The sequence below is a fragment of the Delphinapterus leucas genome, chromosome 9, assembly GCF_059928025.1.
Source record: "Delphinapterus leucas isolate spDelLeu-1000000601 "Yukka" chromosome 9, BTC_Dleu_Yukka2, whole genome shotgun sequence".
Lineage (NCBI taxonomy): Eukaryota > Metazoa > Chordata > Mammalia > Artiodactyla > Monodontidae > Delphinapterus > Delphinapterus leucas.
In genome coordinates this window covers 6,964,169-6,989,406 of record NC_143137.1, presented here as the reverse complement: position 1 = coordinate 6,989,406, position 25,238 = coordinate 6,964,169, and the positions used below count along the sequence as shown (strand labels likewise).

At 54.8% G+C, this 25,238-nt stretch overlaps 1 protein-coding gene across 1 annotated transcript; it reads left to right on the top strand.

Annotated features, from left to right (window-relative positions):
• Window positions 1-111: 111 nt before the first annotated feature.
• ZNF282 (zinc finger protein 282) lies at window positions 112-25,238 on the top strand. Its single transcript, XM_022578555.3, has 8 exons — window positions 112-393; window positions 3,543-3,962; window positions 10,779-10,905; window positions 11,373-11,492; window positions 13,266-13,385; window positions 15,114-15,227; window positions 16,317-16,430; window positions 22,055-25,238. Exons 1-8 carry the CDS (start codon window positions 229-231, stop codon window positions 22,843-22,845), a joined length of 1,971 nt encoding a protein of 656 aa, XP_022434263.3. The 5' UTR covers window positions 112-228; the 3' UTR covers window positions 22,846-25,238.

The following is a 25,238-nucleotide window of genomic DNA, read 5'->3' as shown; positions in this document are numbered from 1 at the left end:
CGGTGGTCCCCTGGCCCCGGAGCGGCCCCGTTGGTCCCCGCAGGCGGGCAGGAGCTCGGAGGCCATTGGCTGGCGCGCGGGCGGCGGAGGGGCGGGGAGCGCCGCCGAAGGGGACTGTTTGCTCCTACGGGCTGTAGATGGAGCTGTCCGGCCCCGGCGAGGGGGAAGGCGCCTGGAAAACGTTCTTCTTCTCCCTGGCCGGCCCGAGCGGGGAACAGCGCTCCCAGGATGCAGTTTGTGTCAACACGGCCGCAGCCTCAGCAGCTGGGCATCCAGGGCCTGGGGCTGGACAGCGGGAGCTGGAGCTGGGCGCAGGCTCTGCCCCCGGAGGAGGTCTGTCACCAAGAGCCGGCGCTGCGCGGGGAAATGGCCGAGGGAATGCCGCCCATGCAGGTGGGTGCACCCCCGCCGGCGCCATGGCCGCCCGCCTGCCGTGGGGGCGGGGCGGGGCGCAGGGCAGTGGGCGCCGGGCGGCTGGGGGCCCGGGCCGCGCGGGGCGGGGACGGAGGCCGGGTGGGCCGGGGCGCCGGGGGCTCGCGCGACAGGCCCGGCCCGGCGCCCTCGCAGGCCCCGCCCGCGCCCCGGAGCTGAGGGCGCCCGAGGCCGCGTGCCGGCAGGGCCCAGAGCCGGCGCCCGGGGAGGCCCCGCGGGGCGGGGGGCCCGGAACGCGCGGTCCCCAGGCCCTGGCGGGGCCGTAACCGCGTCACCCACCCCGGCCCGGGCTTGCCGAGGGGCTTGCCGGCCGCACTCGCGCCGGGTCGGCGACGTGGGCGCGCAGCGTACCTCGTCAGGTCACACTGCGGCCACTCTGACGAAAAGATGTTTTAAACGTTGTATGGCCATCTTTCACCGAGCATAACGAGCGATTCACCTTTCCCCGGCACCGGCTGTGACGGAGGGAAGGGGCCGCTGAGAGGTGATTCTGCCCTCCATCCAGCGGTGGGCAAACTTGGTTGCACATTAGAAGCACCTGAGCAGCTTAAGACTCCTGACGCCCAAGCCTCGTCCAGACCGGTTAAATCAGCGCCTCTGGGGTTGAGAATAGGCACCAGTCATTTCGTAAAGGTCCATAAGGATCTCAGTTCCGGAGTCAGAGCTCTAGAGCGGTGTGTAAAACACGAGGACGTGATGCTGAGAGAGGCCTGGATAGCTTTGCCCGGAGGAGAGTGTGGGAGCTGACCCTGGGCTGGACCCCGCGGAGCCTCCTCTGTCCCTGGCCTGGTTCTCAGCCAGCCGGGTTCTGACAAGTCCGCCAGGAGTTGCCCTGTCCTGTTTGATCATTTTTCAGCTTTAGGTCTCCAAACCTGTGTAGGGAAGCGGAATTTGCCGCCCCAAAATATGCCTCTTTGGCATAAGGATTATTTTAAGATGGTTATTTTAGAGGAGCTGCAGGCACAGGAGAAGCTCTGAAAACCAAGTAGGAGTTCCCTCTGTAAAAGAGAAATCTCCGTCGCTCTACCAGGAAGAGGAGCGTGACTCAGTGTCTCTAAGAACTCTCACCAGCGGAGAAGGCAAGGACGTACATCTGCATAAACCCGTACACCCTTGTGTCCTGGTCTTTTCCTGGTCACCTCCTGTGACTGACTCCTCCACCCCCCAACATCATCTTCTGTCTTTAGCTGAAGATGGTATTTAAGGTAGTGGCCTGGGCCATTCTGGCGAGTAACTCAGTTTTCTGGGTCTCTCCCAGGTATACAGGAGGTATACTTGTTTTTTTGATTTTATTTAGTTATTTTGGCTGCATTGGGTCTTCATTGCTGCGCACGGGCTTTCTCTAGTTGTGGCAAGCGGGGGCTACTCTTCGTTGAGGTGTGCAGGCTTCTCATTGCGGTGGCTTCTCTTGTTGCGGAGCACGGGCTCTAGGGGCAAGGGCTTCAGTAATTGTGGCTTGAGGGCTCTAGAGCTCAGGCTCAGTAGTTGTGGCACACGGGCTTAGTTGCTCCGCTGCATGTGGGATCTTCCTGGACCAGGGCTCGAACCCGTGTCCCCTGCATTGGCAGGCGGATTCTTATCCACTGCGTCGCCACCGGGGAAGCCCCGGAATACATGTTTTTTAAACTTCGTTTTTCTCATGTTAATCTGTCTTATGTCAATTCGCCTATTAGAACAGCCGAAGAACCTAGAAGGGTAGAAGGAAAATTTTTCTTCCCCAACACCTGCAAAAAGTAAACTGGGCCCAGTGACTCTCTGAACTTCCACCATCAGCCCTTGCCCCCTTCTGTAGGCCAGGCTGGAATGATGCCTGAATGAGCCCCAGTACACGGCTTTGCTGGAAATATTACTGCCTCTTATGGAGCAGGGTCTGGGGCCCAGACCCTGCTGCCCTTTCTCCCATGTCAGGAGTGATTCCCTGGAAGCTGGGTGATGCTCCTCTGTGGCTGTCACAGCTGCTCTGAGTTAGAGAGGGCAGTGAGCATGCCTCTCCCTACCTGCCCAGCGTACCTCTAAGTAATAGGTCTCCACTTCACCCAGCCTGAGGGCCTCTTCAGCAGCGACGGAGAGAACAGAAAATGACACCTCCTCCTGTCCCATGTGGCAAGACGATGCCATTTCAGCCCTGCTGTCCAGTAAGCCCTGGGTAGCTGGTATGGTATGGGGCCAGTTCCCAGGTCACCAGTGCACAGTGACCACCCCACTCTCGGTTACAGGGCTCAGCTCCTAACTTGCACCCAGGGGACCTCGCCCTCCAGGGTAAGGACCCAGAACTGGGGGAGTACCAGAGGGCTGGGACCATCAGGTACCCCTCCCCCCTGGGAAGCAGAGGGGGCTGGGAGGTCTTCTCTTCCTCTTAGAGATGCCCCCTCCTCCTCTCCTCAGTGAATGACATTTTTTGGCAAACCCACTTTTATTTTGGAAAATATGAATACGTACTTACATAAGGAGACAGAGCTGCTCGTCTGCTCTCTTGATCGGGCTCCCAGTGTCTCCCTTGGCCACAGCCCTGCTGGGAAGGGTGGCAGCCCAGTTACCTGAACTGTGTTTTTTGTCACCTGCAGCACCTAGAACTACTCCAGTTGACAGTGCAGCGAGGTGCTGTGGAATGACCGGCCACTTCTCTGTGGCTCTATTTCATCATCTTTAAAGCAGAGATAGATAATCATTCTTGCCCTAACCTGCTTAGAGATCGCTGGGAAGATCAGGGGCAGATGACTGACATGAAAATTTTTACTTTGAGACAGCAAACACTGGGCAGCTCTAGAGTTCATCATTAAGTCTAGCCCATGAAGAAAACAGATGGGCTCGCCAAGGAAAGTGGTTCGTGACATTTTAGCCTGGGGTCCACAGCCTTGACCTCTCAAGGGTCAAGGTGGGGTTGTAAACTAGTGGCCAGCTTGACTCCTGCAGGTGGGAAGTGGGAAGATTGGGTGGGTGGCTGCCCGAGCTCTTGCTGGCACGTTAAGGAGCACCATAGCCTGAGAGGCAGGGGCTTGGCAGGAGAGCGAGACTCTGCGGCATTTGATGAGTTGTCCCCTGCTCTCAGGCCACCCTGCCTCCTCACACAGGGTCTCATCCCCACTGTCGCTTTCTCCCTCCTCGCACAGGCTCAGGAATGGGACATGGACGCCCGGCGACCAATGCCTTTTCAGTTCCCACCCTTCCCAGATAGGGCACCCGTCTTCCCCGACCGCATGATGAGAGAGCCCCAGCTGCCCACGGCAGAGATCTCTCTCTGGACCGTGGTGGCCGCCATCCAGGCCGTGGAGAGGAAGGTGGATGCCCAGGCCAGCCAGCTGCTAAACCTGGAGGGCCGGACGGGGACGGCCGAGAAGAAGCTGGCCGACTGCGAGAAGACGGCCGTGGAGTTCGGGAACCACATGGAGGGCAAGTGGGCGGTGCTGGGGACCCTGCTGCAGGAGTACGGGCTGCTGCAGAGGCGGCTGGAGAACATGGAGAACCTGCTGAGGAACAGGAACTTCTGGGTCCTGCGGCTGCCCCCGGGCAGCAAGGGCGAGGTCCCCAAGGTAAGTGGCGGTCCCCAGGGGCAGGGATGGCGGAGAGGACCAGCCCACGTGGACAGCGCTCTTTTTGTCAGGCCTTCTCACAGGCGTCTCTGGCTCCCTGTTGCCTGACTAAAGTGTCTTCTTCCCAAAGCCTGCCTCCACTCTAACCACTTCGTCTGGAATGTTCCACCGCCGCGAGGCTGGCCTCCAGCCATTCCCCACGGAGCCCGCAGGTGTCCCTCCCCAGGCATCTGGGCGTCCGCAGATTCCGACAGCACCTCATGCTTGGGTTTTCCCCTTGGCACCTGCAAATGACCCTTTGTCATTGGTTGTCTTTGTGTCTGCTCCTCTGAATGGTTGGGGACTGACCCAGACCACGCCAACCAGGGTCACTTGAGTCATGGCCACCGCCCTCCGGTGGGCCCTCCTCACAGCTCAGAATTCACGCTCCGTTTCCTGTTCCGTTTTCTCTCCTGCTGTCCCCGGCTCATCAAGCCTGCGGGCTCGGTCAGCACGCCCCTGAGAAGATGGGGTCACCCTCCGGAGACTCCACGTGCAGCTGCGTGTCCTCTGCCTTCCTGTTACCGTGGGCTCGCATCCCACCCCTTCACTTGCTCCAGGAAGTCACACAGCATCTGCCCTTTGTCCCCTGCATCGTCACCTCCTCCCTCTCCACTAGCTCATCCCCGCCTGCAGCGTCGCCCGTCTCTGTAATAAAAAAAAACTCCCTCCAGCGGTGCCTCATTTCTCTGCTCCTCTTTAGAGCGGTCTTTACTTGCTGTCTCCAATTCTTTCTTCATTGTCTCTCTCTCCCTTTTTTAACCTTTTTTATTATAGAAAATTCAAACCTAGACAAAAGTAGATCGAATTGTGTGATGAACCCTCATGAATCCATCGTCCAGCCTCTGCAGTTATCAGCTCTTGGACAATCTTGTTTCATACAACTCCCTACCCACATCCCCCTCCCATTTTATTCTGAAGCACATCTCAGACAGCAGGCATTTTAATTGTAAATATTTCAGTAGGTAGCTCTAAAAGGTAAGGACTCTTTTTTTTAACGTAATAATCTCAAGATTATCACTACCATAACAAAGATCTCAACCTACTCCAATATCCAGTCAGTGTTCAGATTTTCAGTTCTTCCAAAAATGTTATATATATTTTTTCTGTTAGTTTGCCTGAATCAGAACTCAAATAAGTCCACACGCTGTGATTCCTATGTCTCTTAAGCCTTTTCAATCTGTAAGTTCCTCCTTCATCTCTCTCATTTTTCCTTGTAGTTTATCTGTGGAAGAAACCAGGCCATCTGTCCTGTGGAATTTCTCACTCTCTGGATTCTGCTGTCACATCCTCTGTGGTCTACATTTAACGTGTTCCTCTGTTCTCAGTATTCCACTAAATTGGTGACTGGATTATTCTCCCGGGAACCCACGTGGTTGAGGCTTTTGCTGCCACTTCTCCATCCTAGTGATCTTGCCAAGGCTCTAATGACATCCATGGTATTAAAGCCAATGGTAGTTAAAGCCGTGGTATTAAAGCCTCAGTCTTCATCTCCCTGCCCTGTCAGCAGCATTTCACACAGGAGACCCCTCCCTCCTTGAAACACCTGTCCGCGTGCCTTCCAGGCTCCCCGCACACCCTTGGTCCTTTTCCTGCATCACTACCTGCTTCTTCTCAGTCTTCTTTGCTGCTTTCCCCTCCTTTTCCTGACTTCTAGTGTTTGGCGTGGTCCAGGGCTCCGTCCTGACCTTCTGCTCAGTCTCTACACTCCCTCCCTCGTGATTTCATCCAGGCTCAGCGTTTTAGATGCTGTCAGCTCTCAAAGGCAGTCTTTCCCTCCCGCTCTGTCTCTGTATCCTGCCCAGACTTCCTCCTTGAATGCAGAGTCACGTTCCTACCTGTTAATTCAGCATCTCCATCAGGATGTCAGTAAGTATCTTAGATTTAACTCGACCAAACTGAACCCCCGATTTCTGCCTGAACCCTGTTCTACTCAAAGTCGTCCTCTTCTCCGTCGAAGACAAGAGCATCCTTCCAGCTGCTCAAGCCACAGGCCTTAGGGTCATCCTTCTCTCCTTTCTTTCTCGCACCCAACTTCCGCTATATTGGTAGATACCATCTGATTTTTCTTCAAAACATATGCACAGCCCAGCCACTCCTCCCCGCCTCCACGGCTCCCGCCTTCGTCTGTTGAAGCCGTCATCGCCTCCCATCTGATTATTGCCATGGCCTCCGCCCTGGTCCTCTTGTCTCCATCCTGGGCCCCCACCCCATACAGTCTCTTCTCAGCAGAGCAGCCAGAGTGATCCTTTAAAAATATCAATCAGCATGACTTCCCTGGCAGTGCAGTCCAGTGGTTAAGACTCCGCACTTCCACTTCAGGGGCCATGGGTTTAATCCCTGGTCGGGGAACTAAAACCCCGCATGCTGCACAGCGAGGCTAAAAAATAAATATTCGTTGCTTTCTTCCCTGCCCCCGTACCCCCAATAAGGAGGAAGAAAAAATACAAATCAGTCATATTACACCTCAGCTTAAAACCCCCCAAATGGCTCCCCAACTTATTGAGCATAAAAGCCCCCATTTCGTCACTGGCCCCTTCCCTCTGGCCCACCCATCCGACCTCCTTTCCCCTTCACCCCCTCTTGCCCACTTGTTGCTCCCCACGGTCCCATGGCAAGGACTTTCCTCCACTGAAGGGCCCCCGCCCCGTCGCCCCCATCAGGGGTTCTGCTCAGCTGTCACTGGACCGCTGTCCCTTCCTGGCCACCCAATCCCGGCGCACTCTTTCCTCGGTCCCTGCTCTCATTTTCTCCAAAGCACTTACACCATCAGGCATCTTAAATACTTACTTTTTTTTTTTGTCTCTTGGTTGGTTTCCCTCTTCTTGCCTCACTGCAGTGTCTCCGTGCCTACAGCAGTACCCGGCTTATAGCAAAACATGTTTGCCGAATGACCCTCCAGCTGGAGGGCTCACGCTTCCACGTAAGGCGCTGGGCCTTCTTGGTCTTTGTATCTGGTAGCCGACCCAGTGGCTTCGCCGGAGGAGGTGCTGGACGGTGATCCATTGAGGCCACACAGAGCTGAGTTCTAACAGTGGCTGTGGTTCCTCCCTAAGCCACCCCCACCACTGCAGCCCCCAGGGGCTCGTTTTTGTAGAGTTTGGCTTATATAACATTGCTGTGCGGCATAGGTGGCACCTCCTCCCATGCTGCCCTTTGCCCTCGTCTGCGCCCTGCTTTAACTCGGTGCTGCATCCCGGCCCTGCTCCGCGTTCTGTGTGTTGGGCCGGGCGTTGGGGGTCTTGAGCTGACACATACCCTCATGGAACAATGGAATGGTTGCGGGGTCCGGAATTAGAAGGCTTGGGTTTGAATCTTGGCTTTGCCACGTGCCGGTTTTCCTACTGCAGGTCAGCTGTGTTTTGTGTTGTCTCCGAGCCTCCTCAATTGCTCTTTGGAAAGAAGTGAAGTGTAAATAAGTAATTTAGTAAGTAAGTTCCCAGGCGGTCTCTCTGAGCTTCAGTGTTGTCATCTGTAACGCGAAGATGATAATATGCCTGCTCCGTGGAGTTGTGAGCGTTAACTGATTTCGTTAAATGGACGCTGGATGCTGGATGACTCAGGCCACTGATTTCGTTGACGGGACAACACTATGTAGCTCATTGTAGTAGTTCTCTGTTGCCATGTAACAAATGACCCCAACCCTTAGCAGCCTAAAAAAAATTATTATTTATCATTTTACAATTTTCGTGGGTTAAGAATTCAGGAGCCGCTTAGCTGAGTGGTTCTGGCTCAGAGTCTCATGAAGTTACAGTCAAGCTGATGACCGGGGCTGCAGTCATCTGAAGGCTTGACTGAGGCTGGAGGATCGGCTTCCAGTATGCTCACGCGCCTGTTTTGGCAGGAAGCCTTAGCTAGTTCCTCACCACTTGGACCTGCCCCACAAGGCTGCTTGAGCATTCTCACACCATGGCAGCTGGCTTCCCCTAGAGTGAGTGATCCAGAAAGAGAGACCAGGACGGAAGCTACAATGTCTTTTATGACGCAGCCTTGGAAATTGTACACCGTCACTTCTTTATTCATTTGTTAGGAGCAAGTCACTCAATCCTGCACTCAAGAGGAGGAAAATTCGGCTTTATTTTTTGAAGGGATTGTCAAAGAATTTGCAGACATATTTTAAAACCTCCATAACCATACGGCACCATGAGAATGTTAATTAATGTTGCTGGCAATAGTTTCAGTTCATTGTAGACTCTTGGCCTTGCTAGATGCATTCTCTTTGTCAGATTCAAATTTCAGGCTGCTGTCTCTCAGCTTCTCTGTGCCTCGTGGGTTCTATTAAATTGGTTAATCATTCATGGATAATTCATGGATATTCTTTCCTGTCTGGCTAGGCTGTAGGTTCCCTGCAATCTTGGCCCATGTCTCAGAGTTCTGCTGCATCCTAGCAGAGTGAGGTTTTTGCAGAGTGATGTCTATTTCCAGTTGTGGGACCATGATTCTGGAATTTTGACTGGTGAAGCGGGGACAGAGGAGTTGGTGTGTTGGAAAAGATAACAAACTTGGTTTTGGATACATTTAGTTTGAGGTACTTAAAAGATGAATAGGGACTTCCCTGGCGGTCCAGTGGTTAAGACTTCACCTTCCATTGCAGGGGGTGCAGGTTTGATCCCTGGTCAGGGAGTTAAGATCCCACATGCCTCGTGGCCAAGAAAACAAAACATAAAACAGAAACAATATTGTAACAAATTTAATGAAGACTTTAAAAAAATGGTCCATATCCAAAAAAAAAATCTTGAAAAAAAAGATGAATAAACGAAGCCACTCAGAAGGCTATTGAAATGTGAGCTTTGAAGGGAGGAAGGAAAGCCGAAGGGTGTCATCTGCAAAGAAGTAACCGCTGAACCCGTGAAAAGAATGAAGCTGCCAAGGGGAACGTGAGGAAACAGGGCAGGGTGAGAGCAGAACCATGGTCCCGGGGCGAGGAAGAGGGAGCAGTACAGAAGACGTGAACCGGGTGGGCAGGAGGCAGCGTGGTCGTGGAAACCAAGCAGGAGGAAATTCCAGGAAGGTGGTCTGACCTTTCAGAGAGGCCTGAAGGGGTGCAAGCTAACAGCAGGAGGCTGATGACCTCTCAGGATGAGGTTTCAGAGAATAGGGGATGCTCATAGACAGATTTCGGGGGTTAAGGAGGCCTGGATGGGGAAGAAAGCACAGAACGTGTGTCTCGGGATGTGTCAAGTGAAGGGGAAGAGTAGACTCATTTGTGGTGAAGGAGTTGAGCGGGACTCCTCTCGGGTCGGGGGTCCTGAAGGGGGAACCGGGGGAGATGGAGAGACGGAAAATGCCAAAGGGAAAAGGTGGTTTGGGTTGTTTCACAGGCAGGAGGAGGAGAAATGAAGGGCGCACCTGGGGGGGCAGGGGTGCTGGCTTGGCAAGAAGGAGGGCAGAGGTGGGAGTTTGTCAACAGCGACCTGCCATCAAGGGGCGACCGGAGGAGATGGCGGAAGGCCCGGGGAGCACTGGGGAGAGGTAAGAGTGCGAAAGAAGCCCCCCGGGGAACACAGGGAGATGCCAGCAAGATCGCCAGGAGGCTTCCGAAGCAAGCCCGGAGCCAAGAGGCCTGAGTGTGTGGCGGTTGTCACCTGCAGAATTTTGTGACTTTTATCTAGAGCAGAGAATTAAAATGAAGAAAGTGGTCTGTATCCGTTTTCCCAGGTTGGGGATTTGCCGAAGTCTGGTGGAAGGTCCAGGGAATTAGGAGTTCTAGTTCCGTTTCTAAAGATGGGAGTGAGCTATCGGTCAGTGGGTGACATACAGGTCTGCACGTGGCCCCTGCCCAGTCGCCCTTAGGGTGATGAGCACCTGATGCCAGGGCTGGCATTTATCATTTGTGTACGAGCACTGCCCACTTACCAGGCAGTGCACCAGCAGGCCTGACACCGAGAGTGCTGCTTTTTTCATTCACACAAAGGTGCCATGTGTCAGGTACAAAGACTGATGGACTAGGGTCAGGGCCTTGGGGAGAACTGAGGGCTTGGATTTCAGAGTGAGAGGGAAAGGCTGGTCCAGCAGGGATGGGAAAGTGGTAGGAGGTAAGGCTATGTGGTCAGAGAAGTGAAGCTCAGATATTGAAGTCTTGGAAGTGAAACCATCTTGAACAATTCTGTCCGAGATGAGGCCATGATGGTGAGTGACTGAAATGAGTACAGATAAGAATCCTTGTCGAACTGAAATAACAGCTTTATGGAGCCGATTAGATGACCTTGAACACCAGGTGACTGACACTGGATGCTGGATGACTCAGGCCACAGTGGGACCTTCCTAGTGTTGGCAACAGCTATTCAACACATTCAACAAGTATTTATTGACTCCAAACTACATGCTTTAAATGCTTCGGATGTAGCAGTGCACGAAATGCTTAATTTTTATTTATTTATTTATTTATTTTTTTGCTGTACACGGGCCTCTCACTGCTGTGGCCTCTCCCGTTGCGGAGCACAGGCTCCGGACGCGCAGGCTCAGCGGCCATGGCTCACGGGCCCAGCGACTCCGCGGCATGTGGGATCTTCCCGGACCGGGGCACGAACCCGTGTCCCCTGCATCGGCAGGCGGACTCCCAACCACTGCGCCACCAGGGAAGCCCTAAATGCTTAATTTTTAAAAGGTAGTGGTTACTGGAGTCACAGGATGATCAGGAACAGAGTGGACTGACTCCACTGAAACGGGCCGGGCAGGACGGGGGCTGTGGGTGCAGCGGGCCCAGTGCCCCTGATGGGGAGTTGGTGGGGGGAGGAGCGAGCAGGGGGTTCCAGACTAAAACTCTTGTTGGCCCAGGTTCCGGTGACTTTTGTAGACATTGCTGTTTACTTCTCTGAGGACGAGTGGAAGAACCTGGATGAATGGCAGAAGGAGCTTTACAACAACCTGGTTAAGGAGAACTACAAAACCCTGATGTCCCTGGGTAAGGGCGCCTTCCCTCCCCTGTGGCGAGCACCTTGGGAGTGGGGAGTGAGATGCTTCTCGACCCATGGTGCACCACCCCCGGGCAAGGTGTTTCATGTTTATACATCACGGAAACTCAAGAAACGATTTGCTTGCCTGCTAGGAAGTTAGAATCACTGCAGGGCTGAACACTGTGGTCCCACCATTTTGGAATCACAGCCAAACGGCATCACTACGCGCAGACTCCCAGCAGCCTTGGATAAGCCACAGTCGCTCTGCTGCTGGCTTTCAGAGACCAGCAACTGGAGAACCTATTGACTTGTTTTCATAGTTCCTCGTAAGAGATTACCTGACATACTCACATAACGACCACCACCTAGAGGACTGCAGGGGTGGGGTGGGGGAGGGGAGAGCGCCACATCGCCCTTGATCGGGGCCCATTGATCAGCTTCACTCAGCCCTCCCTTCCCTTCCACCTCATTCCAGACTCGGAAGGTCCAGTGTCCAAGCCAGATGCTCCACCCCAGGCCGAGCCCCGGGAAGAGCCTTGTGTGTGGGAGCAGCGTGACCCCGAAGAGAGAGAAGTCCTGATGGATCCAGACACAGGTGATGGCAGCCGAAGACAGCCCTAGGTCCAGGGCAGGGTGGGAGAGAAGCACCGCCATCCCTGCATGAATTCCAGGCGGGCTTCTCCTGAGTTGTTCGTGGGGCCAGTTCTGCTGCCCTTGAAATTTGGCGGTCACCTACAGGAAGAGTTTCAGGGCCAGAAAGCGCACCACAGATGTTTGTCTTTTGGGTCAGAACCATGTAGCTCGAGATGCCCAGGTAAGCTGGAGAGAAGAGGAAGCAGCGGGGGGCGGGGGGGGGGGGTTTGCGCCTTGCAGCCTCCCAGGCCTGATGGGTGCCCTAGACCTGAGTGCAGCTCCAGCCTGGGGAGGTGGGCAGAGGAGGCTCTGCGTGGCGCACGTGGGGTGTGTGGCCGACTGCTTCGGGCCTGGCTGTCTCCTTCAGCGTCCTCACCCCGTTCTCACAGACGCCCCATCACAGGCAGACTTACCCTCCAAAGCTTTCCCCTCATTCAAGGGAGATCTTACGTTCTGAGGATCCAGTTCCCCGAGAACGTCACACCTGGTGATGGGAGGTGCGAGGCTTCTCGGGACCTCAGCTCTCCTGAGCACTGTTGGGCCAGGTGAAATCTGGTCCTTGAACTGTATTCTCTGCCTTCTCCCAGGAGCCTTCACCCGTTGGGGCCCTCTGCCCTTCCTCCCTTTTCAGTGGAGGGTGTATTCACCGAAACTTCCCTAGAAGGTGGCTCAAGGCGGCCCCCTCCCCCCATTCTGCTCTCTTTATTGAGATATAATTCGCATGCTGTAAATTCACTCTTGATGTGTATCATTCAGTCCACCAAGTTGTGCAGCCATCATCACTATCTAATTCCAGAACGTTTTCATCATAGGGAAGCCCACACCCATGAGCAGTCACTCCTGTTCTCTGTACCACCCCAGCCCCTGGTTGCTATGGATTTGCCTCTTCTGGACGTTTCGTCTAAATGGCTCCTTCCCTGTCTTAGGTACCACAAATGTTTGAGGTCAGCAGCTGTGGTAACCTTTCACAGTAAAGCAATGTAACCTCAACCGTTTCACTGAGTTATCATCCATCCCTGTGCCAGATAGAACAGGGACCACTGTGCCTTTTTATGGATGGACCGAGCAGACTGAGAGCCAGAGAGGGCAAGTGACTCATCCTCTGGGCTGGGGGCAGAGGTGAAACCAGGATCCGTGTCTTCCACTTCCTCATGTAGTCTCTTTCCTGCTGTCTCCTGTGGGGGCTAGTGTTATACATCACACCATACACCCTCATAAGAGGAACATGCCCCTGTGGTCATGTCACGGGGTCTGCATGGAAGATATGTTATTGTCTTTTATGCAAAAGGATGCTGTGCATTATCCATTCCAGGAATGGGACGGGGTTGCTTCCCTTTGCCCAGTCTAACTTCGTGTGTGTGTGTGTGTCTGTCTGTCTGTCTGGCCCACTCTTCCTGACTGGGGTGCAGAACAAGGACGAATGTCTCCCACATGGAGGGAGACCTATGGCCTGTCCTGATTAGCACCCACCCAGCGTGGGCTGTTTCTGGAACCCTCTCCCAGCCTTACCACACCTCATTTTGTGGCTTGGCCTACCCCCTTGTCCTGAATGTCCATTGCCTCTCTGCTCCCAGGACCTTCTGCTCCTGGGGGTTCCCCATAGTTGCCCAGAGAAACCCAAGACCCCTGTGCTCTTCCCTGGCCAGTGCTGTCAGCCATGCTCCTGACCCCGAGAATGTCCAACTGACGATCATTCATGAAAACGGCACCAAACAATGTGATTCTCTGTCCCCAGGAGCAGAGCCCCTGGTGCCTGCACAGGACACGTCCTCTCAGGTGAAGCGGGAGGAGGCCCTGTGTGCCCGGGGTCAGCGGGGCCTGGAGGAAAGAGCCATCCCCACAGAGTCCATTACCGGTGAGTGAGCTGACTGGCCGCCCAAGCCGGGTGGCAGAGGAAAGGTCCAACGTGGTCTGCAGGTGCCCAGCGTTGTCTGACGTGTGTGCCAGGCCAGAGGCCTGAGCTGAAAACGGAAGATTGTGGGTCCAGGATGGATGGAGAGACAGGGTTTCCCACAAGTCGCAGACCTGGCACATGACGTGGACGAGTTGCCAGCACGTCTGGGCTTAGCCGTTCTGTTTTCTCTTCTTTGTAATATCAGTTTTTAACTGTTCCTTTCTTCCCTTGGAAAGCAGTATCTGCAGAAGTACTGAGCGTGAGGTGTTTTACAGGTCCCGTGGGTGGGGGAATCTGTGGGTCCGTGAGACCTGCTCCCGACTGGTGGGAAGAGCTTTCGTTGTTTTAACCAAGCACTTACGGCTGCTGCCTCTGTGTCAGGCCCCGCACGGCCGCAGTCCTGTCAGGGGGTCTGGATAGCTCCTCTTGGACGGCATTCCGGCTGGACTTTGTACGTGAGATCTCTGTTAGAGAAGATATGTATTTATTAGCCAGAGTTCTGCAAACAGTCAACAGGGTGAGTGTGTGCGTGCATGTGTGTAGAGATATTGATTGAGTGATTGAATTTAAGGAGCTGGCTTCTGCCAACTGGAGCACCGGGGCAGTCTGCCGGCAGGATTCCCTTTTCCTCGGGATGTCAGTCTCTTGCCATTAAGGCCGTCAGGTGGTGGGACGGGGCCCACCCACGTTATGGAAGGCAGTCCACCTTACTCAAAGTCTTGTTGAACTCCTCAAAGCAGAAAAAACAACACAGAAATATCGAGAAGAATGTTTGGCCCAGTATCTGGGTACTGTGGTCTAGGCAAGTTGACACATAAAATTAACCGTCACAAGATATATTAACACACTGTAGCTCTTTACTTATCCACAGGTTAGAGCTCCACAAACCTCATCCCCCTTAGTCAAAGCCTCACACTCATAGGTAAGTGATAGCAGCCCCCAAGCAGAGGAAAGCCGCTTCCCAATTCATCTGGCCAGTTCCTCAGAGAGCATCACAGTGCTTCAAAGGGATCTTTAAGAGATAAGAAGGCAATAAAGGGTAAATGAGGTTTAATAGACTCTGCAGAGGAAAGAGGGTGTAGGATACATCTTAGAAAAAATCCCATTAAGATGGTTAAGATAAAAGGCTTCCTGGGGCTTCCCCGGTGGCTCAGCGGTTGAGAGTCTGCCTGCTGACGCAGGGGACACGGGTTCGTGCCCCTGTCCGGGAGGATCCTACATGCTGCGGAGCGGCTGGGCCCGTGAGCCATGGCCGCTGGGCCTGTGCGTCTGGAGCCTGTGCTCCACAATGGGAGAGGCCACAACGGTGAGAGGCCCACGTACCGCAAAAAAAAAAAAAAAGCCTGGAAGGTGTCATTTTCCTGGACGGTCCCTGCAGGAGGAAGACCTCCTTCCACGGTGTTGCTCAGGCCTCAGGCGTGAACCTCGGTTGAAGGAGTTAAGTTCCTGAAGGACAGGAAAGCTCTCTCGATGACATCACTGTTATGTCACCCCCCTGTAGTATCCACTTATTTGCGGCAAAAGCTCCAGCAACTGAGGCCAAGCTGACCTGAAGCTTTAATTAACTAGAATAATTACTGCTGATGGTTAGGGAAAAGAACTCATTGCATGACACGAGAGACCTAAAGCACCACCTTGCGGGCGTTTCCGTGTCCCCTGACACCTTTGCTGCTCTGTTCCCACAAGCAGACTCACCAGCTTCTGCCCAAGACCTCCTGTCCCGGATCAAACAGGAGGACCCCCCATGCGTGTGGGCTCAGCAGGAGTTGGCGGAGAGGGACATTCCAACGGACCCCAACTCAGGTGAGCGCGCCTTCGGGGCACGTGGAGATGACTTCTGTAACCGCCAGAAAATCTATCCGATGGAGTCACTTTGGTCAAAGGCCAGTGAAAGACTCAGGGGATAAACTACAGTGTGTTCCCCAGGTGGTGACTTTGTACACATTTGGGCATATAACTATTAGAAAAGTGGGGAGGATTTCTCTAAAGGAATCATCACACTGATAATTCGTGCTGTCAGTGAACTGATACTAACATGACTTCACTGATTTCTGAAATATAATTAAAAAGCCTTTTAAAAGTGGTATATATTTCTGTGACAGAAAGAAAGAAAGTAATTTTACTTTTCCTGGAGTCTTCCTTGAGTGAATAGTAGTTAGATGTCTCCCAGGAAACTTCTGGGGAAAGTCCAGGCATAAAGGGAAGCATAAAAGAACAATAGGGAAGCTCTGCCTGCCCAGGCCCCATGTGCGTGTGCACGTGGGCGTGTGTGCGCGTGTGCGCGTGTGTTCACGTATGCTTGCAGAGCTGGAGGAGGCCAGTGTCATCTTGTTTGCTGGTTGTGACCCCAAAGTCTCATGCAACCCCGCACACCAGGAAAAGAAGCAGCTGTAAAATCTAGGATTCCGTGTCGTTTGTCAACTCTACAGCTTCACGAGGGGGGAAGTTGAAGGGGTCCAGGGCAGAAGAGAAAGCAGTGCCCTCCCGACAGAGAGGCGGCAGTGTCCACTGCAGTTCCTATTAATGACCTTTGTCCACTGCTTCTGCCGTTGCCGATCTGGAAGGCCGACCTCTCCTCCCTTGGTCCTGTGGGCCGTCAGAGGCCAGGCTCCCCTCCGGCCTGGCCCCGCAGATGGCCCTGGGGCTCCGAGGACAGAGCCAGAAGACCTGGGTTCCGGTCCTGGCTCTGCCTCCACACAGCCTCCTCCCCGGCAGCAGGACCGGTGAGGTCCCATCTGGGGAGGCTGTTGACGGGGTGGGGACAGGGATACCCAAACAGCCACACGCCCTCTGAGCAGAGCAGCAGCCTCTGCACGTGGCGGTGTTCGAACTTCCGGTGGGATGCTCGGTGGAAAGGAACAGGCTCTAAGACTGCCTTCTCTCCCCGAACAGAGTCTCTGATCTCCGCACACGACATCTTGTCATGGATAAAGCAGGAAGAGCAGCCGTACCCATGGGGCCCTCGCGACTCCATGGAAGGAGAGCTCGGATTAGATTCTGGCCCCGGTGAGTGGTGCACCCAGCGGGGTCCCTGGGTGTTTTGTCCACAGGGATGGTTGCTCACCCAGCCTAGCCCCTTATAGGGTGATGTTCTGTCGTGGCGGCCTTTTGAAGGCCTGTATCAAAGCACTGTCCCCTTTCCTTCTGGAGGATGGCAGGTATGTTAGCTTCCTAGGGCTGTCCTGACAAAAATACCCAACTGGGTGGCCTAAAACAGCAGAAATGTATTCTCTCATAGTTCTGGAGGCCTGGAGTCTGAAATCGAAGGGTCGGCACGGCCATGCTCCCTCTGAAAGCTGTAGGGGAGCCCTGCCTTGCCTCTGCCTAGCTTCTGTGTTTGTTGGTGATCTTTGGTGTTCCTTGGTCTGTGGATGTGTCACCCCAATCTTCTGTCTTCACACGTTCTGTGTCTTATAAGGTCACGAGTCACATTGGATCAGGGGCCTGCCCTCCTCCAGTATGACCTCATCTTAACTACACCTGGAAAGGTCGTATTTCCAACTAAGGTCACATTCTGAAGTACTTGGGGGGTCCAGATTTTGATGTTACCTTTTGCGGGGATGTAATTCGACCCATCGCAACAGGGAAAGGCGAGCAGGCTGGGAGCGAGCTGAGGCAGTGGTATCACCAGCAGGTGGTGGCGGCAGGTGGCTCACACACTAGGAGACACTCACCAGAGCACCCAAGGCAGCTGACCTCCCAGAGTAACTGGGAAGATCCTGAAGCTCAAATAGGAAGAGGGGATTTTTTTCTGCCGACAATTATGAGGCCAAATACCTCCCCTGACTTGGGTCTCTTGGGTCTTTCTGGAAGCCCCCTTACTGGCTGAGGACCTCTGGCATGTGTTGGTGGGTTAGGTAACGCATAGCATCAGGCTCACATTCCTTGCCAGGGCCAGTACCACTGAAACAGCTGGCTGAATGTCCTCTGGGTGATTGGGGTGGTGAAGGGACAGTTAATCATACGTCCCTTGCTCACGTTCCTGACACCCTCTAAGAGCTCGAAATCCATGTCAGAGCTGAGGACATGGGTTATTTCTGAATCTGAAGGGACATTTAAAACCCAGGTGAGCGGGTCTCACTCTCTGTGAGACAGACTCAGTTCAGTCTGGAAGAGCAGAGTGGGGCCGGAGGAATGGGCAGGGGAGGGCAGAGGAACAGTGCACATCCTTGTCTAAAACAGAATTTCAGTTGTCCTCTTTCTAACCTGCTGGTGGGGTGGGATGTGACAGGGACATCGGGGGGACTGCCTGTGAGGGCAGGAAGAAGTGATAGCGGTTGATGCTACCCCATCCTCTGCAGCACTCAGGCCACCATTTCTAGCCCTGGCCCTGAAGGCAGGGGTACCAGATCATCAAACATAGTGCCAGGAGGCTCCGCCCAAATCTTTGTCCCTCGGCGCTGCCTTCCGATTTCTCCAACTTGGCTAAGAGTGTGTGAGCTTCAAGGAGGCTTTTCCTGGGACCTGCGTGGTTGTGAAAACAGCGTGAGAAACTCGTGCAGAAATCGCCAGGCTTTGCAAATTACCAAGACGCTTTCCTTCTCCACTTCGATGCTGAGCGGCCCGTAGAACAGTTTGCCTCGTGCTGTTTTGTCTCTGGGAGGCCTTAGAAAGTTTGCATCTGGGAAGAAAGGCCCAGAGTTGGGAGAGAGGGGTATCTGGAAACGCTTCTCCTGCCCGCCCAGTCACTAGAGCCTCGTATCAGAGCCTCTTGTCTTTCTCCCAGAATGAACCTGCCTTCCGCTCATGAATGTTGGGATGTGAAATTAGTATCTCACCTGTGATTTCTTTGAGGTTTAAAACCCACCTAGTGCTGTGGTTGCCAAGGACCACCAGGTGGACTTTTGGTAAGACATGGCATCATGTGGTAGTCTTCTGGAGGGGGCTTGGAAGGGGAGAGGGGGCAGGGCTAGAGAGTACAACACAGAAATACATACATGTTCACGCCAACCCCCTTCCCTGGCCCTGCCATAAACAAGAGAGAAAGACCTGGTGTCCTGCTTAACTCAAAGTCAGACGTCAGCCTAACCGGACATGACCTTTTAGTAAAAAGGATTCCTGGCTTTATATATTAATGAGTGGGTATTACTCTCTGCTCTCTGACAGTTAGTGTAAGACAGGAAAAAAGTCTGGTTCACTCAGAAGTAACGTGCATGGGGCTCCACTGAAGCAGGAAGTGTGAATAGGGGTTTGGAGTTCAGTGGCTACTGGGTGCTTCTGGAGAGAGTGGGGAGCCTCAGGCCAGACCACCCTACCCGGACGCCAGCACTCAAAACACACTCGCAAGTCACAGGATACGATTTGAAAACAGCCTCCTGAAATTCCCACGTACTGCCTTGGGTTAAAACTGGTTAAAACAGTGATTCCAGCCTTTTTTAGTCTCTGTTACTTAACAAGTATTTACCTCGTGCCTGCTCTATGCTACGCAGTACTACAGGCACTTGGAATAAGTGGTGAAGAAGGGCCAGGGGCCTTTCCTTTTGTGGGACGGTGATGAACAGTAATCAGGCAAACAAGATAAACTCGGGGTGGTAAACGCTCTGAGGGTGACGACTCGGAGAAAACAGCGGGCCGGGAGTCGGGGCAGGAAAGGAAGAAGCACTTGAGCGTGTCCAGATCACGAGAAGGAGCTGACCACGGGGCTGCTGGGGAAGGGAAGGCCATAAGGAAGGCCATCTGGGGAAGGAGGTTGGAGCAATAGACAAGGAGGAGTCTGACCACGTATGACCTATGGGCCAGGTTAGCGTCTGGATTTTATTCTAATATGAAAGGAGACTAACAGAGGGTTTGAAACACAGTGGTGACGTGATCTGGTTTACATTTTTAAAACGTACGTTTGGGAATTGACTGGAGTCAGGTGGGGAGAAAGAGCCAGAAGCAGGGAAACCATGTAGGAGCTAATGTAGTGGGTAGAGACCAGGTCAAGAGGTGATGGTTGGAAATATAACTGATAGATTGTCTGTGGTGGATGAGGAGACAAGAGTGACTCCTAGGTTTTGATCCGGAAACACTGGGCGAATGGTGGTGCTGTTTGCTGAAATGGTGAGTCCTGGAAAAGCAGCAGGTTAGCTGTGTAAATTAGGTGTCCTCCTCTGGGCCCGTTCAACTTGAGATGACATCCAGGTAGCAATGCCAAGTAGACAGATGAACATAGGAGTCTGAAGTTGGAGAGCCTGGGGCTAGATTGATTGGGGAGTTACAGGTTGCAAGGACTTCTGACACCAACCACCTGGAATTAGGCCAGACTTCACAGGTGAGGCACCTCGTTCTCCACGTGACTGCTCTCACCTTACACAGCAGCTGCAAGTTCGAGGGTCCCCAGACCACCCGCACTTCTGACCAGCTGGCTGCAAATTCAGGGGTCTCCATTAACGCCTCAGGTGCAGTAATTCCCTAGAACAACTCACAGAACTCAGGAAAGTGCTACGCTTACAATTAGTTTTATTAGAGCAAGAGGATGGATTCAAATCAGAACCAGCTGAAAGGGGAGATCCGCAGGACCAGATCTGGGAGGGTCCTAAGCATGAAGCTTCTGTTGTCTACTCCCTGTGGAGTCGGGAGTGTCCTGCTCCCCGCACAGCGATGAGTGACAGTATTGCCTACCAGAGAACCGCACTGGAGCCTCTGTGTCCAGAGTTTTTACTGGGATTTCTTTACATACGTACAATTGATTGAATATTCAAACTGCTTTAAAGAATAAAGACATTTATTCTCTTATGTAACTAAGAGGTAGTCCAGTTTTAGCCTTGGTTGGTTCAAGGATGCAGCTATATTATCAAGGACCCAGGTTCTGTCCAACTGCTTGTTTGCTCATCCTTGGTGTGGATGGAGCAAGTTGGCCACACCTGTTCCAAGTATCACCTCCAGACCCAGAGGGAAAGGAAAGGCCGTCTTTTTGCCTGCACTGTCTCCAAGGAGTGAGGATGCTTTCCCAGAAGCCTCCCAGCAAACACATCTCATCGGCCAGAACAAGGTCCCGTGCTTGTATCTGAATCAGTTACTGGCCAGTGAGTTCTAGAGTTAAAGTCCTCATGTTAGAGGTGGGAGGAGAAGGTGTGACGTAATCCCCACGGAGAGTGGAAAACTGGGGCATGCTGGGTCATGGGGTAGGATGCCAGGGTTTGAGGTGTGTGATCTTCTCCAGCAGCCTTCAGCTACTTGAGTGCTGTCACTGCATTGGGGTCCCCCAGGCAAGCCCAACAGAGGAGAGAGGGGCAGAGGGACCACAGGAGCTAGGCTGGGTCAGGAAGGGAGAACAGAGGCGGGGGCGGGAGTGGTCCGGTGCTCACTCCGAGCTTGAAGAATGATCAGAGTGGGATTAGGATTGTTCGGGGTTGGGTTTCCTGGGAAACAGCCCCTGAGATGGAGGTTTACGTACACGTGGTTTCCTTGGGGGTCCTCTTGGGAATAACACCCACGAAGGAGGGAGAGTAGCCAATCGGGTAGAGGGAGAAGCAAGGCCCACAGTGCAGCTGTGACGGAGGCCGCAGCCAAACCTGCAGGATTGACGGCATGACATCCTGGATTGAGGCTAGGAGAGTTACAGTGGCCCCTGCCCCTGGCCAGTGTCCTACGGAAATGGTTCTCTGCCTGGTCAGTGTTGGTTGGGATAGAGGGGGGCAGGCTGGGCCCAGTCTGTCTAGGAGTGTCACATAAGGAACACATGTCACAGGGAGGGGGCTCCTGCAGGAAGAAAGGACTGTGAACTGGGGATCGGGGAGGTGATGGAGGGTGAAGGAAAGAGAAGACTCCTAAATACAGTCAGCAAACCCAGTAGTGCCTTGGAAGTCGGAGTCCTGGGCCTCAGATCGCTGCTCCGATGCCCAGAGCCTGGGCTTTGTGCCCCACTACCCCCAAGGTCGTGTGGAACCATGAACCCTGGAGACTCAGGGGTGCAGGAAAGGGCACCATCGCAGGAGCGAGACAGGCGCTTCCTGGGGAGGCTGGCTGGGCAGCCACTTCCACAGGAGGATGAGGAGAGCGCCAGTCACGTGTGGTCCGCGGCCAGGTGGGGTCAGGCGCCAGGTGGGACTCATATCAACCCAGCTGACCCCGCCGCAGTACAAGGCCGAAGGCTGCCTGCTTAGTGGAGACATAACTGCAAATCGCAGGGTGGCTGTGCGCCCGGGCCCCTGCATTCCCCTCCTATAGGCCTTCAGACGGGTTTTTCACCTGGGATAGGTTCTGGCAGACTCTCTCCCTCCAGTCGAGAGATTCTCCGTAGGTAAATTAGCACTGAACATCAGAATACGATTAAGTCTTATTATTTCCAGGCGATTCCGCCTTCTAAGGGGACTTGTGCAGAGCACCGCTCCTCTGCCCGCCGGCTCCCGGCATCTGGGGGTGTTTCCTATCCTAACTGCGTACCACCTGCCTGACCCGCTTCAGGTGCTCTCCAGGAGCTGGTGGCTCTGTGCCGCTGCGAGGGTTGGGGAACCCTCGAGCACAGGGAACTTGACCATTTGCCTTGTTCAATCCCCTCATCCTTTAGAGAAGCTGAGGCCCGGCTAGCCTGTGACTCGCAGGAAGCCGCAGAGGAACTAGTCAAGGCCCGGGGCGCCCCTGCAGGGACGGCGTGAGTCCCGGACGGAGCAGTGTCAGCATGTCGCTTCTTCGTGTCTCCCCCCCAGGTGACAGCCTGCTGATGGTGAAGAACCCGCCCCCGGCCCCGCCGCAGCCCCCGCCCGCCCCGCAGAGCCTGCCCCCGCTGCCGGCGCCCCCCGAGGACGCGGGCGGCCCCCCGAGCCGCGGCGGGGGCGCGCTGCTGGACGACGGCTTCCCCGCGCTGCCCGGGGAGCGGGGCGCGGGCGGGGCGCAGGCGGGCGGCCAGGCGGGCGGCGGCGGGGCCGCGGGGGGCGCGGGCGCGGGCGCGGGCGCGGGCGGGGGCTGCGGCAGCTGCTGCCCGGGCGGCCTCCGCCGGAGCCTCCTCCTGCACGGCGCGCGCAGCAAGCCCTACTCGTGCCCGGAGTGCGGCAAGAGCTTCGGTGTGCGCAAGAGCCTCATCATCCACCACCGTAGCCACACCAAGGAGCGGCCGTACGAGTGCGCCGAGTGCGAGAAGAGCTTCAACTGCCACTCGGGCCTCATCCGCCACCAGATGACGCACCGCGGCGAGCGGCCCTACAAGTGCTCCGAGTGCGAGAAGACCTACAGCCGCAAGGAGCACCTGCAGAACCACCAGCGGCTGCACACGGGCGAGCGGCCCTTCCAGTGCGCGCTGTGCGGCAAGAGCTTCATCCGCAAGCAGAACCTGCTCAAGCACCAGCGCATCCACACCGGCGAGCGGCCCTACACGTGCGGCGAGTGCGGCAAGAGCTTCCGCTACAAGGAGTCGCTCAAGGACCACCTGCGCGTGCACAGCGGCGGCGGACCGGGCCTCGGCGCCCAGCGGCCCCTCCAGGCGCCGCCAGAGCGAGACTAGGGCTGGGCCGGGGGAGGGAAGGGCCCGGCGGCAGGAGCAGGGGGCGGGGGCGAGCCTGGGGGCGTCCTGAGGCCCCACCATCCGATCCTGCCCTTGGTTCTCGGGGCGCCTTCCCTCCCTCTACCCGCCACCTGCTGGAAGTCGGGAACAGGAATTGCACTCCAGATGGGGTCCCCTGAGTGTGGGGCAGGGGTCCCCTAGACCTGTCCGGCCTGAATGGACAGCCCAGCTCTTCTCATAGGGTGGACCAAGGGGGCCGGCGCAGGGAAGGTGCCGGAAGGACAGCGGCTAGGTCCCTCTTCCGGCACCCCCCCTCAGACACCTAGCGTGCCCATTGGGCCTCTGGGGTCACAGATTGTGATCAGGGGAAACCACCCGGGAGTCTCGGAACCCTTCTGGGATAAAGAAATAGGTCCTAAAGTTAAGAGACCCTAAAAAAGGAAGCGAAGGTGTCCTGGTGAGAGGAGGGACGTGCTAAGGGATGGATCTCCGTGATGACAACACTGCCTCGCGTTTGAATAGCGCTTTATACTTTTTTAAACACGTTTTCTATCCGTTATCTATTTTCACCCTTAGCCTATCCCTCTGAGGTACGTGGGGTAGGATTTTCCTGACTTGATAGCTGAGGAAAGTGAGACACAGGTGAGATGGTTTGCCCGAGATCACACAGAAGAGAGTGGCAGGGCTGGGACCAGAGCCCTGCCCCCAGCGCAGTGTCCCCACCACACACACTGCCTACCTCTGGCATGTGAGAGACCTCTCTGGCCTGGTCTCTCTCCTCTCTCTTTCCCCTGACCCACCAAAAATAATCAGAAGCAACAGGGGCCAACTCATGGGGTTACTGGGAATGGGGAATAGATTGACTAGAAAATGCCCGGGGTTGTGCTTCCAGAAGGTTCTTCCTGTGTGGGCACTGCTGGGCGGGACGGAGGGCCCCCGGCCCCCAGCCTGTCCCTCCCACCTCCACTCCCTCTACCTGGTGCAGCAGCATCTTTCCACTGCACAGCAGTGACCTGGCCCTCCAGAGGCAGCTAGCACCCTGGCTCAGACCTCATCCTGATGATTTATTCGTTTCCCAGGGCACAGGGGTGAGGGAGAGGCTCTTGCTGCAAGAGCAGCCATCGAGGAAGTGAGTCTCTTCCCAGGAGGGCCGGGGCCAGTAGGTGCTAGTGTCTGAGAGCCTCAGTCTCTCTCCTGCCCTGAGCCTCCCAACTGGTGCTGTCTGTTAACCGACCATGCTCGTGGACATGGACACAGACCCTCCTCTGCTCCAGACCCTGCAGGCGCCTCGGGAGGCGCCCAGAGGACTCCCCGTGTCAGTACATCTGCTCTGTGGTCCTGATGGGCCACAGCCTCCCTATCTGCGTCTTGCATGGCCAGGCACTGGGGTGGGGTGGCACGCCCCAGGACCCTTGTTTGTGTCAAGAATGACTTCCGCTCCTGCCATCGATCCCACTTCTCTCCCAGCTGGGGAGCACGTGTGTGAGCGCTCTGCTTCTGCCCTTCCCCTCATCTGTGCCGCTCTGCTTTCCTCAGACCCCTTTTTGCCGTGCAAAGGGAATTCTTGAAATTAAATAAAAGGTGTCCAGATTGCAGACTGCATGTTCACAAGGCTGGAGGGCTCTCCAGCGAGGCTTCGTACAGTAAACCCTCAATGAACTGGAATCCAGCTAACTGGGATTTTTCCCCCCTTCATTCTGCTTTTTGAAGGAGGCAAATCTTAAGAAAATGAGAAGTTAAATATAGACAAGCTCAATGGAGTTCTGTTGGAGCAGAAGGGGACCCTCTAGTCCATTGTACTGGTTGGGAGGCAGCAGTATTCTGCTTTTCAAAAGCACGTGGAGAAAATCAACATTTTCATAAACTAAATCATGGGAAGTAAGGCCAACAGGGTTGTTTGTTTGTTGCTTCTTTGGGCTGTTAAGAGTATGAAGGAGGGGGAGAAATCCCTACTGAGACATGGGTTTGAAACATTTGAGCCCATAGCTCGAGTCTGTCCCTTTATTTTACCTTTGAGGAGCTGATTCCCAAAGAGGTTTAGTGACGGATGAGTGAGAGAGCCAAGGCCAAGTTTCTGGTTTCTCGCGTCGTAGCCTGGTGGACCCCACGCACCAAGTGCCCCTCGGTTATGCCACAAGTCAACCCAGCCTCCAGCACCAGCCCCTGGGGGAGTCCTAGAGTGAGCTCTAACGCCCCCCCCCCCCGGAGCTGAGCAAAGGTGGTGACACTCAGTGTGGACCTCCCCCAGGCAGCGAGGATCCTCAGTGTGGACCCTGCAGTCCACTTACCGAAGCAGGACGGCGCTCCTACTTTGGGGGTGGATTTTTATTTTCCTCCCGATAATGTGTTAATTAAAAGTATTTTAATTAAAAGATTAATGCATGCAGTAAAAA